The sequence below is a fragment of the Xenopus tropicalis genome, chromosome 10 (assembly GCF_000004195.4).
Source record: "Xenopus tropicalis strain Nigerian chromosome 10, UCB_Xtro_10.0, whole genome shotgun sequence".
Classification (NCBI taxonomy): domain Eukaryota; kingdom Metazoa; phylum Chordata; class Amphibia; order Anura; family Pipidae; genus Xenopus; species Xenopus tropicalis.
Window position 1 is genome coordinate 10,198,762 of NC_030686.2, and position 13,057 is coordinate 10,211,818.

The following is a 13,057-nucleotide window of genomic DNA, read 5'->3' on the forward strand; positions in this document are numbered from 1 at the left end:
TCTCAGTGTATGCACATACAGAAATCACAAGATTTAAACTTCTGGACGCAGTTTGTCTTTGGCAGCCTCTTCCTTGGGCATATTTGTGGCCCACACAGACCCAACAGAGCCAGAATTTGGCCTGCGGGAAGGAATTAACTTACTGATTCAGCAGCAGAAAAGGCTCTATCTCTCTATCATCCATAGTGAAAGCAAACTCTGGCTCAATAGAATAACGGGCAGTGGGGTTGGGGAATGCCCTGCCGGGGGATGTTGGGTAGGGGGTTCATCACGGTGAGGGCAGTGAGGTTGGGGAATGCCCTGCCGGGGGATGTTGGGTAGGGGGTTCCTCACGGTGAGGGCAGTGAGGTTGGGGAATGCCCTTCCTAGTGATGGGGTAATGGCAGATTCTGTTAATGCCTATAAGAAGGGCCTGGATGAGTTCTTGAACAAACAGAATATCCAAGGCTATTGTGATACTAATACCTACAGTTAGTATTACTGGTTGTATATATAGTTTATGTATGTGAGTGTATAGATTGGTAAGTATAGGGTGTGGGTGCTGGGTTTACTTGGAAGGGTTTAACTTGATGGAATCTTTTTTCAACCCTATGTAACTATGTAATGTTTTTAATATTACTCAAGATAAGTTGTAAGGATGGGGAATCGTTGGATAGCCAATGTACAAATGTTGCTATTTTTGTAGAAGCCACGAGTACATGAACAAAATTCTGATTTTTTCCTATATCCCTGGACTTATCAAGGCCTTTAAAGCAAATATAATTTCTTAGTCCCAATAATGCAAATTGAGGAGAGAATGTATATTTTAAGTTCAAAACAAATTCTAATTTTTTTTCCTAACCAGAGAAATGACTAATTTTTTCTAATCTTGTCTTTCCTACAGGTGCATGTCGATCCCTGTGACAATGAGAGCCATTCGTAGGAAGGCAGAGACTATACAGGCTGATACGCCAGCCCTTTCTCTCATTGCTGAGACTGTGGAGGACATGGTAAAGAAGAATCTGCCTCCAGCCAGTAGTCCTGGTTACGGAATGGCTTCTGGCTCTACTGCACTTAGTGGTATAACTACCCCAACCAGCTCATATACATCGGGGCAAATTTCTTCCCTATTCAACATGGGGATAAAGGAGCGACATGACTCAGCGGGTCACGGAGATGACTTTAGCAAAGTTACTCAAAATCCCATACTCACCAGTCTTTTGCAAATCACAAGCAACAGCGGTGGCACGCTGGGTTCAAGTCCCACACCTCCCCAGCACACACCACCTCCAGCCTCTTCTCCAGCAAGTAATACCAAGAACCACCCCATGTTGATGAATTTGCTGAAAGACAACCCAGCACAAGACTTTTCCACCTTGTATGGCGGTAGTCCACTGGAGAGACAAAATTCCTCAGGATCGCCTCGTACAGAGCTTGGTTCTTCTGCGTCTGGGAAACCCAAGAAAAAGAGGCCCAGGACAGGCACAGAAAAGATGAAGAACCAGACGGAGGATGACTTTCAGAGGGAGCTCTTCTCCATGGACGTGGACTCTCAGAACACAATATTTGATGTTGGCATGGCAGGTGATGCTCTAGACACCCCTCACATCACACCAGCACCAAGCCAGTGTGGCACACCACCTAATGTGTACCAGCAGGCTATACCCCACACTCAGGCTAACATGCAGAGGATGGTGAGGATCCCTAGCACAGATGCCATTATCCCTGATGTCACAGATATCCTCTCAGACATTGCAGAGGAGGCCTCCAAGCTGCCTGGACCTGGTGAAGATTGTCCAAACCTTGGAACTCCTGTGAGGGATTCCTCCAGCTCAGGACATTCTCAGAGCACCCTTTTTGACACTGATGTGTTCCAAGTGGATGGAGGTGGTGGCAGCGGAGGAGAAAATCCATACCCAGATCCAGTCGATCTCATTGTAGACTCACATGGGAGTCCAAACAGTGACTCCCCGAACACCTTTTTTAACAGCGTAGACTTTAACCCCGACTTGCTAAATAGTCAGAGCCAGAGTGGTTTTACAGATGACTTAAATGACGACAGCAGCCAGAGTGGGGATAATGATTTTAAAGACTTTGCTGGGCCAGGGCTGGCCTCTTTGGGTATTGTCTCAGGGCTTCCAGTTGATGGGGGAGATGGCAAATACAAAATGGCTTTAGGAGCGGATACAGTGGACTTCAGCATTATTGCTGGCGGAGGTAGTAAGAATCTAGGTGGCCCAGATATTCAGGAAACACAGAGCAGGAGCCAGAGCCCACTGCTTGGTAGTGACCTGGGAAAAGATAGGCCACAAAAGCAAAAGGTAAAGGAAAGTGGCAATGGTGGAGGAGCAGGGGGAGGATTAAGTGGGATGCAAAGTGCTGGGATGGAAGGGAAGTCTATGAAACGCAGTCGCACCCCTTCAAGTGATGGGAAGAGCAAGGATAAGCCACCAAAGCGCAAAAAGACAGAATCGGATGGTAAGTCACCATCACATATAACTAACCGGCCTTTCACCCCACCTACCAGTACAGGAGGCTCTAAGTCTCCAGGAACCTCTGGAAGATCACAGACTCCTCCTGGTATGGCCACTCCTCCAATACCCAAAATAACCATCCAGATTCCGAAGGGTACAATGAGTGTTGGGAAGCCATCTTCTCATAGTCAGTATAGCAGCAGTGGGTCAAGTAGTTCATCAAGTAGTAAAAGCCACCATGGCCATTCTTCATTGTCATCCTCAGCCTCTGGGAAGATTAAAAGCAACAAGTCTGATGGGTCTTCTGGAATGAAAATTGGGAGCAGTGGAGGAGGAATGTACTCTGGCCAAAGCGGGCAATCAAACAGCCAATCAAAAAATAGTTCTCAGTCTATGGGGAAGGCAGGTTCTTCACCCATTACTAAGCATGGTCTTAGTAGCAATGTCAACAACTCTAGTGGAAGTAAAACTAAACCGCAAGGGAAGCCTTCAGTATTAATGAACCCTTCCTTAAGTAAGCCGAACATCTCCCCCTCACATTCCAGGCCATCGGGAGGCTCTGATAAGTTGTCATCTCCTATGAAACCCATGCCAGGGACTCCCCCATCCTCTAAAGCTAAGTCCCCAATTGGTTCTGGAGGTCAACACTTGTCTGGGAGCGGGTCAAACTCCACAACAAAGTCCTCCTCGGGGCTTGTGTCCTCAGGATCTTTAACACAAAAGCCAAATTCTTCTTCCTCCTCATCGTCATCTTCATCCTCCTCCTCATCATCCTCATCGTCGTCATCTTCTTCTTTTTCCAGCGGAGTTTCCCAAAACCTTCATAGCAGTTCAAAGGGAAAGTCCCCTAGCAGGAACAAAAAACCTTCTTTGACAGCTGTCATAGACAAGCTGAAACATGGTGTAGGCACAGGGGGACCTGGTTCTGAAGACCCTATGGATGGTGGGGTAGGAGGTGGTAGCACTGGGGCCCCCAGCCATGGCATGTCTTCTAAACATGGATTGGGTGTAGGTGAGTTTCCAACAAAAAGAGAAAAGGGCGAGAAGGACAAGTCCAAAGGGTCTTCTGGAGGTCCATCTGACCCTTCCAAAAAAGGAGGAGGGGATTCTAAGGGCTCTGTGAGCACGGGTGTGGCTAAAATTATTATCAGCAAGCATGATGGGGGCTCTCCCAGTATAAAAGCAAAAGTGACATTGCAGAAACCAGAAGGCGGTGGGGAAGGCCTTCGATCCCAGATGCAAAAAAACTACGGCTCACCGTTAATTAGCGGTTCTACACCAAAACATGAACGATGTTCACCAAGTCATAACAAGTCCCCAGCGTACACCCCTCAGGCGCTGGACAGCGAGAGCGAGTCTGGCTCCTCGTCCATTGCAGAGAAGTCGTACCAAAACAGCCCGAGCTCAGACGACGGAGGGGGCAGCGGAAGTAGGGCTCAGACCGAGTATAGTGCAGAGAAGCACAAAAAGCACAAAAAGGAGAAGAAGAGGCTCAAAGACAAGGACAGGGACAGAGAGAAAAAGAAATCCTACACCATGAAGCCAGAGAGTTGGTCCAAGTCCCCTATTTCTGCTGACCCTACGATGGCCATGGGCGGGGGCGCCATGATGAGCTCGGACAGAGCTTCCAGGCCAACTCCCAGCTTCCTCATGGGGGACGATGACGACTTAATCGATGTGCCTCTTACCTTATAGGCTGATAGGAATCCATCCGCACTGAACGCTGTGAGCTCGGCTTTGTTTGCCCCCCGACAGTCTCTCCCCTATATTTTTTACTACGTTGGTCGTATTCTAAACATATTTAAGGTTTTATTTAAAAATAACAGCCACTTTGCCTCGAGTTTATTCGGACTGGTTTTACCTACACCATCGTATAGACACGGGCCATTTTACAGTTTTAAACATATCTGATTGGTGCCCGGTTTTACTTAATTTAAAGTGCTCTTTTTTTTTTTTTTTAACTTAAATTGGTCTTTTGTCTTTAATAGGGAGACTCATAACCTGCCATATTGGCTTTGTACCATGAAAATGCAGTATTGCACCTCCATATTAGGCTCCTGGTGCTGTATTGATTGTGAACCATGCAGAGGCAGTATTGTACCCGCATTCCAGGGTCCAGATCCCTTATTGGCTGTTAACCCTGCATAGGCAATATTGTACCCCCATGCCAGGATCCAGGTCCCTTATTGGCTGTTAACCCTGCAGTGGCAATAAATCGCCTGACATGGGGGAGACTTTTGTCTAAGAATTTTGAGTGCCTGTAGTAAGGATACAAAAATTCCTTTTAAATAATGAATGAAATGGCACCGGGGGGGATGTATAAGATAGGAAAATATTGCGGAGTATTATATGGCTTTGCCAGCTGCCCCCCAAAAACAAAGACACTGCAACCCAGTGATTAAACTAAAGGTGTAAAAAAAAATGTTTTTAAACCTCGCCAATTGCCAATTTTTATTCTGTCTTTGACTTTTAATGAGACTGTTTTACAATTTTACATGTTGTCCTTCTCTGTAAATATCCTGTTTGTCCTGTTTTCTTTTGTAAATAAGCTTGTCCCGTTTAATTTGTCATGCTAGTTTTAATGCTTTTTACTTAGGCTTCAGACATTTGGTACAAACAAACAAAAAAAAATAAAATAAAATGTTTGATATTCTAATGCTGTTTCCCACCTTGCTGTGAGCGAAGGGAAAATCCAGTGAGACTTGGGGCAACGGCACCAAGGAAACATAATTTCAAGATCACACATTCTTAAGGGAGGCGGGAGCAGGAGAGAGGAGAGAACTGCACAGACTCTGGCCCCGGGAATTAAGGCTGTTTCTGAGAGAGAAAGTCAGACACTGGAACATCATGTTTCCAAAAAAGAGACAAGAAATTCCATGTTTCTTTTGACAGAGGACTCAGTGCAGCATTACTGTAAGTGCTTATGGCTGTATTTACATAGACCTTTCTGATAAAGCTTACTTAGTTTGTACCTTTCCTTCTACTTTAATGTATGAGCAGGAAAGGGCCCCCAAGTCATTAGGCCAGGGGTTTTCAGACTTAGGAAATCCCAAGCTCATATCAATGTCATATCATTTATATATTTGGTATATTGGCTGTTCGGTTAGAGTTCCTATAGGAGCTAGCTCATCCAGTATCTCTCTAACTGCTCTTCAAGTATTTAGGAGAACAAATAGACGTTCAATGCAGAACTTACCCTAAATGGCCTTCAGGCCTCGTCCTCCTCTCCATTGCAGGCCCCTAGAGGGAAGGTTTTCACTGGTGCCGGTTTAGCCCTCTTCATGGTCCAGCCTTTGGCCCCGAGTTACAGGCAAATGAAAATATTAATGTATCAGCCATATTTCCAACCTTAATTAAGCCAGCAAGTAAATGTTAGCCCAAAATCTCAGAATTAGATGCCTTGTAAGTCTTGTAAGAAAAGGTCTAGCCAAATGTGTGTAGAAGAAAAGGAGACCTAATTATTTATATATTGTGTTATGAGCAAGAGCTGCCTAGGGGCACTGCTGGGCACACAGTAACACAACAGGAATGGAACTGTATAGGGAGGCACAATGGCCCAACTGCATTTACATGAATCTCTTGATGCTGGTGTGGGGCAAATGCCTCTTGTTACCCCTCCACCCCAAGCAAGGGGGCTACGTGTATTGACAGGACACTGGGGGAACCCTGATATTGTGTGATAGGCCGACCTTTATATAGGGAGCTACTGTTAGCGAAGTTATAGCCAGGTGTACCATTAATACACAAAGTGTGGGTCATTAAATATAAGCAGGCAATGAGCAGTGTAGTATGTGGCCCATACCAACAGGCCAGTAGGTGTTAGAATAGCTGGGTGTGCGCATGGACTGTATGTCGGTATTTATTAGTACAGCACTACTTGTACCTGGCAGGTTTTGGTTGAATACCATTTGTATGTATATGTATAATAGCCATTGGGGGGGGCTGAGTGCTCTGAAATTAGGGAGCAAAGAACCAGCTACACAGATAGATATGATTAATAAGAGAGGTGCTGTGGTGGTGGCAGAGAGGGGCATTACTGCACTGGGCAAAGCTTCTAAAATGAATGGGTTAAACACTGGAAGAATGTGAGATAATGTGGGTAAAGATGGGGGTGAAGGGCAACAGGTTAAGATAAAGGGGAATGAGAAGGTGTCGGTGAGTAGAACCGCAGAGCAAACATGAGGAGCCAGTGTGTGTGTGCAATGGGAGCGGGCAGAGATACAGAGATTGCACAGGGCAAACTGGAAAATTACTGGCACCGAGAAGGGGAGATTACACAAAATGTGATTGGGTGAGAGTGACTGGGGGGGGGGGCAGAAAAGCTGAAGGGAAAGAGAAATGGGGAAAATTAAAAGGGGGGGAACCCAGTGGGAAAGAGTGAACAGTCAAGGGGAAAATGGGTAAAAAAAGAATAATAGAACAATAAAGAGAAAAGACCAGAAAGGGTTAGTAATAGGGCACATATAGAGAGGAACTGGAAAAAACTGTAAAGAAAAAGAAAAAAATACTATAAAGTGGGAATGAAAGAAAAGAAGTGCATGAGAAAAGGAATGGAGGAGAGGGAATGGAGGAGAGGGAATGGAGGAGAGGGAATGGAGGAGAGGGAATGGAGGAGAGGGAATGGAGGAGAGGGAATGGAGGAGAGGGAATGGAGGAGAGGGAATGGAGGAGAGGGAAGGAGGAGAGGGATGGATAAATGGCGCTGACATTAGAATAGAGAAACAAGAGAGAGACTAGAAAAGCAGAAAGAAGAGGAGGGGAGCAGTGGGCCAGCACTGGAATTAAGGTACCTGGTTAGTACCCCCTTTTATTTATAAAGGGAATTTATAGATGGTGGGGAAATGATTCATTTGGGGGTTAAAAAATACTATTTATTGGGCTGCTGGGGGCTGTTTGGGCCTCTGGCTACTGGAAGTGCCAGGGCCTATTATGAATCCCAGGGTGGGCCTGGATGACATTAATGCTCAATAAGATGCCCATCCTACCAACATGTCCCTATGCTTGCATGAATATCGGGGTGTCTGTTACATTGTGCATAAAGGGGAAGTAATAACTGTCAGCGTATGGCCCGGTGTGTGGCCCCGGTGTACCCTGATATTAAAATTCTGGTGTAAAACTACTGTAAAACAGGACCCGGCTGAGAATTCCAGTCCGTCCCAGTTAGCTTGCCAGAACAGGTTCGTACAAGTCATTTGTGGTGACACAAACGGTAAATCGTGTGCGTATGTTTATCATGGCAACAGTCCATTGTGTCGGCACAATCCCTGCACACTGGCCCGGGGGCTTGTTCCTCTCTCCTGCAGAGCAGAGCGTTCATTGGCCCTCTACCCTCTCTCTCTTATAAACAGAATCTGCCCCCAAAAACACTTTTTCTGCCCAATGAAAATCAAAATCTACCTTTAAAATGTCTGGTATCTGGTTGCTAAGGTCTTATTTACCCTGGCAACCAGGCAGTGGTTTAAACAAGAGACTGGTATATGAATAGTAGAGGGGCCTGCATTGAAAGATATGGGATAAAAAGTAACAATAACATTGTAGCCTCACTGAGTGATAGTTTTTTGGCTGCCGGGGTCAGTGACCCCCATTTGAAAGATAGAAAGAGGCAATGTCAAATAATTAAAAAAAAATACATAATGAAGACCAATTGCAAAGTTGCTAGGAAAAGGACTCTATAACATACTAAAAGGTTATTTCTAGATGTAATTGCTATTGAAAGCAGTATTTCTCAAACTCCTCATATTCTCTGCCCTGCTGGTTCTGACTTCTGAGACAATGTAGCAGAAGCCACTGATTAAAGGGTTGTTCACCTTTAAGTTAACTTTTAGTATGCTGTAGGATGGCTAATTCTAAGCAACTTTTCAATTGGTTCAACTTTTCTTTTGGTTCAAACTCTTTGCAGCTTTCAAATGGGGGTCACTGACCCCGGCAGCCAAAAAACTATTGCTCTGCGAGGCTCCGGTGTTATTGTTATTGTTACTTTTTATTACTCATCTTTCTACTCAGGCCCTCTCCTATTCAAATTACAGTCTTTCATTGCAACTCTACCTTAGTAAGTCCCTGGTTGCTAAGGTAATTTGGACCCTAGCAACCAGATAACAGCTACAATTCCAAACTGGAGATCTGCTGAACAAATAGCAAAATAATTAAAAAACCATAAATTATAAAAGAAAAGGATGACCAATTACAAATTGTCCCAGAATATCACTCCAGTGACCCTCGTCGGTGCTCCCCCTGCCCTACCGTTCCTCCCCTGATGTGTTAAACTTACGTGCGCTCAGGGGAGGATGTTGGGTGGGGGGTTAGGGGGGGATTAGGGGGCATGACCAGCAGGGCCCTGCACCCCCAGTCCGACCCTGAGAGAAAGGGAAAGTGAGAAGGGAAAGTGATTATTCTGGTGTATTTAAAGGGGAACTAAACCTGCTCCGCTCCCCTTTCTTAGAAATGTTCACCTCCCCACAATATCCGTCCCTCATTGGTGCTTACAGAGGGCTGGGCAGAGACGGGTCAGACCATTTAGTTGTATGGGGGCCCCGGTGTGTCAGTCACCTCTAGGGCCCAACGTGCGCACTTCCGCCAAAGACTCAATTGAACAGGTGACCGAAATGTTTTCTGTCTTAAATCCAACTGCAAATCTTCTTAGTGTCTGGCTTTAGGATACAGACGTAGCAGATAATACGGATTAATCCGCCGTTAGCCTGCGGTGACTTCACACACTGCCACTTCTATGTGACATTTTAAGGAAGATCTACTTTCCCTTCTTTCCTTATACACACACATAATAATTAAACATATGGGGAGAAGTTATTCTATAGAAAGCCTATGTAGCTCATATTTGCACGGGATTGAGCGGCCCTACTCTTACTTCAGCTCATGTTAATATAGAACTTAGAGCCACATGGGGCAAACAGTGCCAGGATTATTAGCCCTGGTGGGGGAATGCTTGCCTGGTGCCAGGGGGGCTGTAAGGTGCCACAGACACTCACTATTTATTGGGCTGGGGGGGCTGTTTGTGCCTCTGGGTACTGGGAATGCCAGGGGGGCTGTAAGGTGCCATAGGCAGTAACTATTTATTGGGCTGGGGGGGCTGTTTGTGCCTCTGGGTACTGGGAATGCCAGGGGGGCTGTAAGGTGCCACAGACAGTCACTATTTATTGGGCTGGGGGGCTGTTTGTGCCTCTGGGTACTGGGAATGCCAGGGGGGCTGTAAGGTGCCACAGACAGTCACTATTTATTGGGCTGGGGGGGCTGTTTGTGCCTCTGGGTACTGGGAATGCCAGGGGGCTGTAAGGTGCCATAGGCAGTAACTATTTATTGGGCTGGGGGGGCTATTTGTGCCTCTGGGTACTGGGAATGCCAGGGGGGCTGTAAGGTGCCATAGGCAGTAACTATTTATTGGGCTGGGGGGGCTATTTGTGCCTCTGGGTACTGGGAATGCCAGGGGGGCTGTAAGGTGCCACAGACAGTCACTATTTATTGGGCTGGGGGGGGCTGTTTGTGCCTCTGGGTACTGGGAATGCCAGGGGGGCTGTAAGGTGCCACAGACAGTCACTATTTATTGGGCTGGGGGGGCTGTTTGTGCCTCTGGGTACTGGGAATGCCAGGGGGGCTGTAAGGTGCCATAGACAGTCACTATTTATTGGGCTGGGGGGGCTGTTTGTGCCTCTGGGTACTGGGAATGCCAGGGGGGCTGTAAGGTGCCATAGACAGTCACTATTTATTGGGCTGGGGGGGGGTGCTGTTTGTGCCTCTGGGTACTGGCAGGCCCGGATTTGTGGAGAGGCCACAAAGGCCCGGGCCTAGGGCGGCAGAAGTTTAGGGGCGGCATGCCGCCCCGCCGCAAGAACATTTTTAAATTTTGCTCCCATACGGAGCAGTCGGGACCTCTCCCCACTGCTCTGTATGGGAGTTAAAAAGAGCGTTCGCGCATGCGCAATGAGGAGCTGGCGCTTTGCGCATGCGCACTGGGGGCGCGTTTGCGCATGCGCACTGGGGTGCGCGTTTGCGCATGCGCACTGGGGTGCGCGTTTGCGCATGCGCATGGGGGACTCCCACAGGGGCGGCCTCGGGGCGCACCGGATAGAAATCCGGCCCTGGGTACTGGGAATGCCAGGGGGGCTGTAAGGTGCCATAGACAGTCACTATTTATTGGGCTGGAGGGCTGTTTGTGCCTCTGGGTACTGGGAATGCCAGGGGGGCTGTAAGGTGCCATAGACAGTCACTATTTATTGGGCTGGAGGGCTGTTTGTGCCTCTGGGTACTGGGAATGCCAGGGGGGCTGTAAGGTGCCACAGACAGTCACTATTTATTGGGCTGGGGGGGCTGTTTGGGCCTCTGGGTACTGGGAATGCCAGGGGGGCTGTAAGGTGCCATAGGCAGTCACTATTTATTGGGCTGGAGGGCTGTTTGTGCCTCTGGGTACTGGGAATGCCAGGGGGGCTGTAAGGTGCCACAGACAGTCACTATTTATTGGGCTGGGGGGGCTGTTTGGGCCTGTGGGTACTGGGAATGCCAGGGCCTATTTTGAATCCCAGTCCAGAACTAATAATTCTCCACTATGAAGGAGGGAAGAATAGATACAGGCCCGGACTAGCAATCTGTGGGTTCTGGCAAATGCCAGAGGGGCTTCTGTAAGATGCCATAGACATTCAGGGCCCCAGATATGCCAATTTGCCCAATCGGAACAAGCAAATTGAAGTAGGCAGGCACTCCGGAACTCCAGTAGAGTAGTAGTAGAGTAGATGTCAAGCTCAGGTGTTATAGTAAAATCAAAGTTATTTTATTAACACATACACATAAATGCTATAGAGCATTATGTGAACACTAGACACTATATCTACCCCAGGGATCCCCAACCAGTGGCTCAGGGGCAACATGTTGCTCCCCAACCCCTTGGATGTTGCTCTCAGTGCCCCCAAACCAGGCAGTTATTTTTGAATTCCTGACTTGGGGGCAAGTTTTGGTTGAATAAAAACCAATCAGAGCCTTCTGTAGGCTGCCAGTCCCCATAGGGGCTATTAAGTAGCCAATCACAGCCCTTATTTGCACCCCAGGAACCTTTTTAATGCTTATGTTGCTCCCCAACTCTTTTTCTATTTAAATGTGGCTCCTGTGTATTCGCTTCAGGGATTGGCCGATATAATTGCCGGGACATCGTACAAAATAAGCTTGGATATTCCCTGTAATGTAGAATTTACAAACTTAAACCAGCTGAACGAACCTGGGCTCCGCTTCTCACGATTGTCGCAATGATACAATGTTGCAGTTATTGGAATGGTAACTACGTTACGGGCAGATCGCTTACATTTGTAACAACCGCAATACACGGACCGGCTCTAAGCGATTGTTACAATTAAAAGCAACATTTAAGTATTAGCAACTCAGTAACACATTGGTCCGTAGATAACTATTAATAGGATCCGTTCAAGCCTGTGCGATTTCCCCATAAACTGCCAGATCGCCGCAACCGGCTAGAAAGCCCCCATTTCGTACCATTCCCGCTGTAATGACGTCACGTTTAAATGCCTCTACTTCAGCTGTGATTGGACGGCAGGGCGAACAAAAGGGGGAGGAGCTAGTGGGTCCCCAGGGGAACAGTCCCTAGGGGCTAGGGAGAGCTCAGTGGGGGCAGGGAAGGGGTTAAGTGCTGCTTCAGTCGCTGTCTGTGCCTCAGCGCTCCGGTGTGCCGCCGCGGCTCCGATCAGCTGTCAGCTCCAAAGACACGCCCCCATTCCGCCGCCCCGGACCAATGAGAGGCGCCGATGCTGGCAGGTGCGGGTGTTATTGTTTTGGGCAGAAGTTAAAGGCCTGGGAGACAGGAGAGCTGCCTGAATACCCGGTGCCCACACACTGGCACTTCCGCGCCCAGGGGCCGGGACCCTCCGTAACGGCACCCCCTCCCATCGGGCCCCACTACATCCGCTGTGAGCCGGGGAACTCGGGGGAGAAGGGCCCCCAGCACCTGGTTACACACACAGCCGCCCCAATGAGGAGAGACATGAACGGAGTGACCAAGAGCCGGTTTGAGGTGAGTTGGGGGGGCAGCTGTGGCCCTGTGGGGCCCCTTGTATGGGGGGGCACTGTCACTCACACTCAGCTGATCCATGGGGCCCACTGTCACTCACACTCAGCTGATCCATGGGGCCCACTGTCACTCACACTCAGCTGATCCATGGGGCCCACTGTCACTCACACTCAGCTGATCCATGGGGCCCACTGTCACTCACACTCAGCTGATCCATGGGATGGGGCCCACTGTTACTCAAACTCAGCTGATCCATGGGGCCCAGTGTCACTCACACTCAGCTGATCCATGGGGCCCAGTGTCACTCACACTCAGCTGATCCATGGGGCCCAGTGTCACTCACACTCAGCTGATCCATGGGATGGGGCCCACTGTCACTCACACTCAGCTGATCCATGGGATGGGGCCCACTGTCACTCACACTCAGCTGATCCATGGGATGGGGCCCACTGTCACTCACACTCAGCTGATCCATGGGATGGGGCCCACTGTCACTCACACTCAGCTGATCCATGGGGCCCACTGTCACTCACACTCAGCTGATCCATGGGGCCCACTGTCACTCACACTCAGCTGATCCATG

General features: G+C 48.3%; 2 protein-coding genes across 3 annotated transcripts in view; both read left to right on the plus strand.

Moving 5' to 3' along the window:
* Window positions 1–4,276, plus strand: part of med1 (mediator complex subunit 1) — a gene marked incomplete at its 5' end in the record, with an annotated part of 44,689 nt that extends 40,413 nt beyond the window's left edge. The window contains 1 exon segment of the mRNA NM_001097258.1: window positions 884–4,276. Within this exon segment, the coding sequence (NP_001090727.1) occupies window positions 884–4,148 (3,265 nt within the window). The 3' untranslated portion in view covers window positions 4,149–4,276.
* Window positions 4,277–12,055: 7,779 nt separating this feature from the next.
* fbxl20 (F-box and leucine-rich repeat protein 20) overlaps window positions 12,056–13,057 on the plus strand; it is a 34,849-nt gene continuing 33,847 nt past the window's right edge. For both annotated transcript variants that reach the window (XM_004918674.4, XM_002940938.5), the window contains exon 1: window positions 12,056–12,477. In XM_004918674.4, coding sequence (XP_004918731.1) covers window positions 12,199–12,477 — 279 coding nt within the window. In that variant the 5' untranslated portion in view covers window positions 12,056–12,198. The remainder of the gene's footprint in view (window positions 12,478–13,057) is intronic.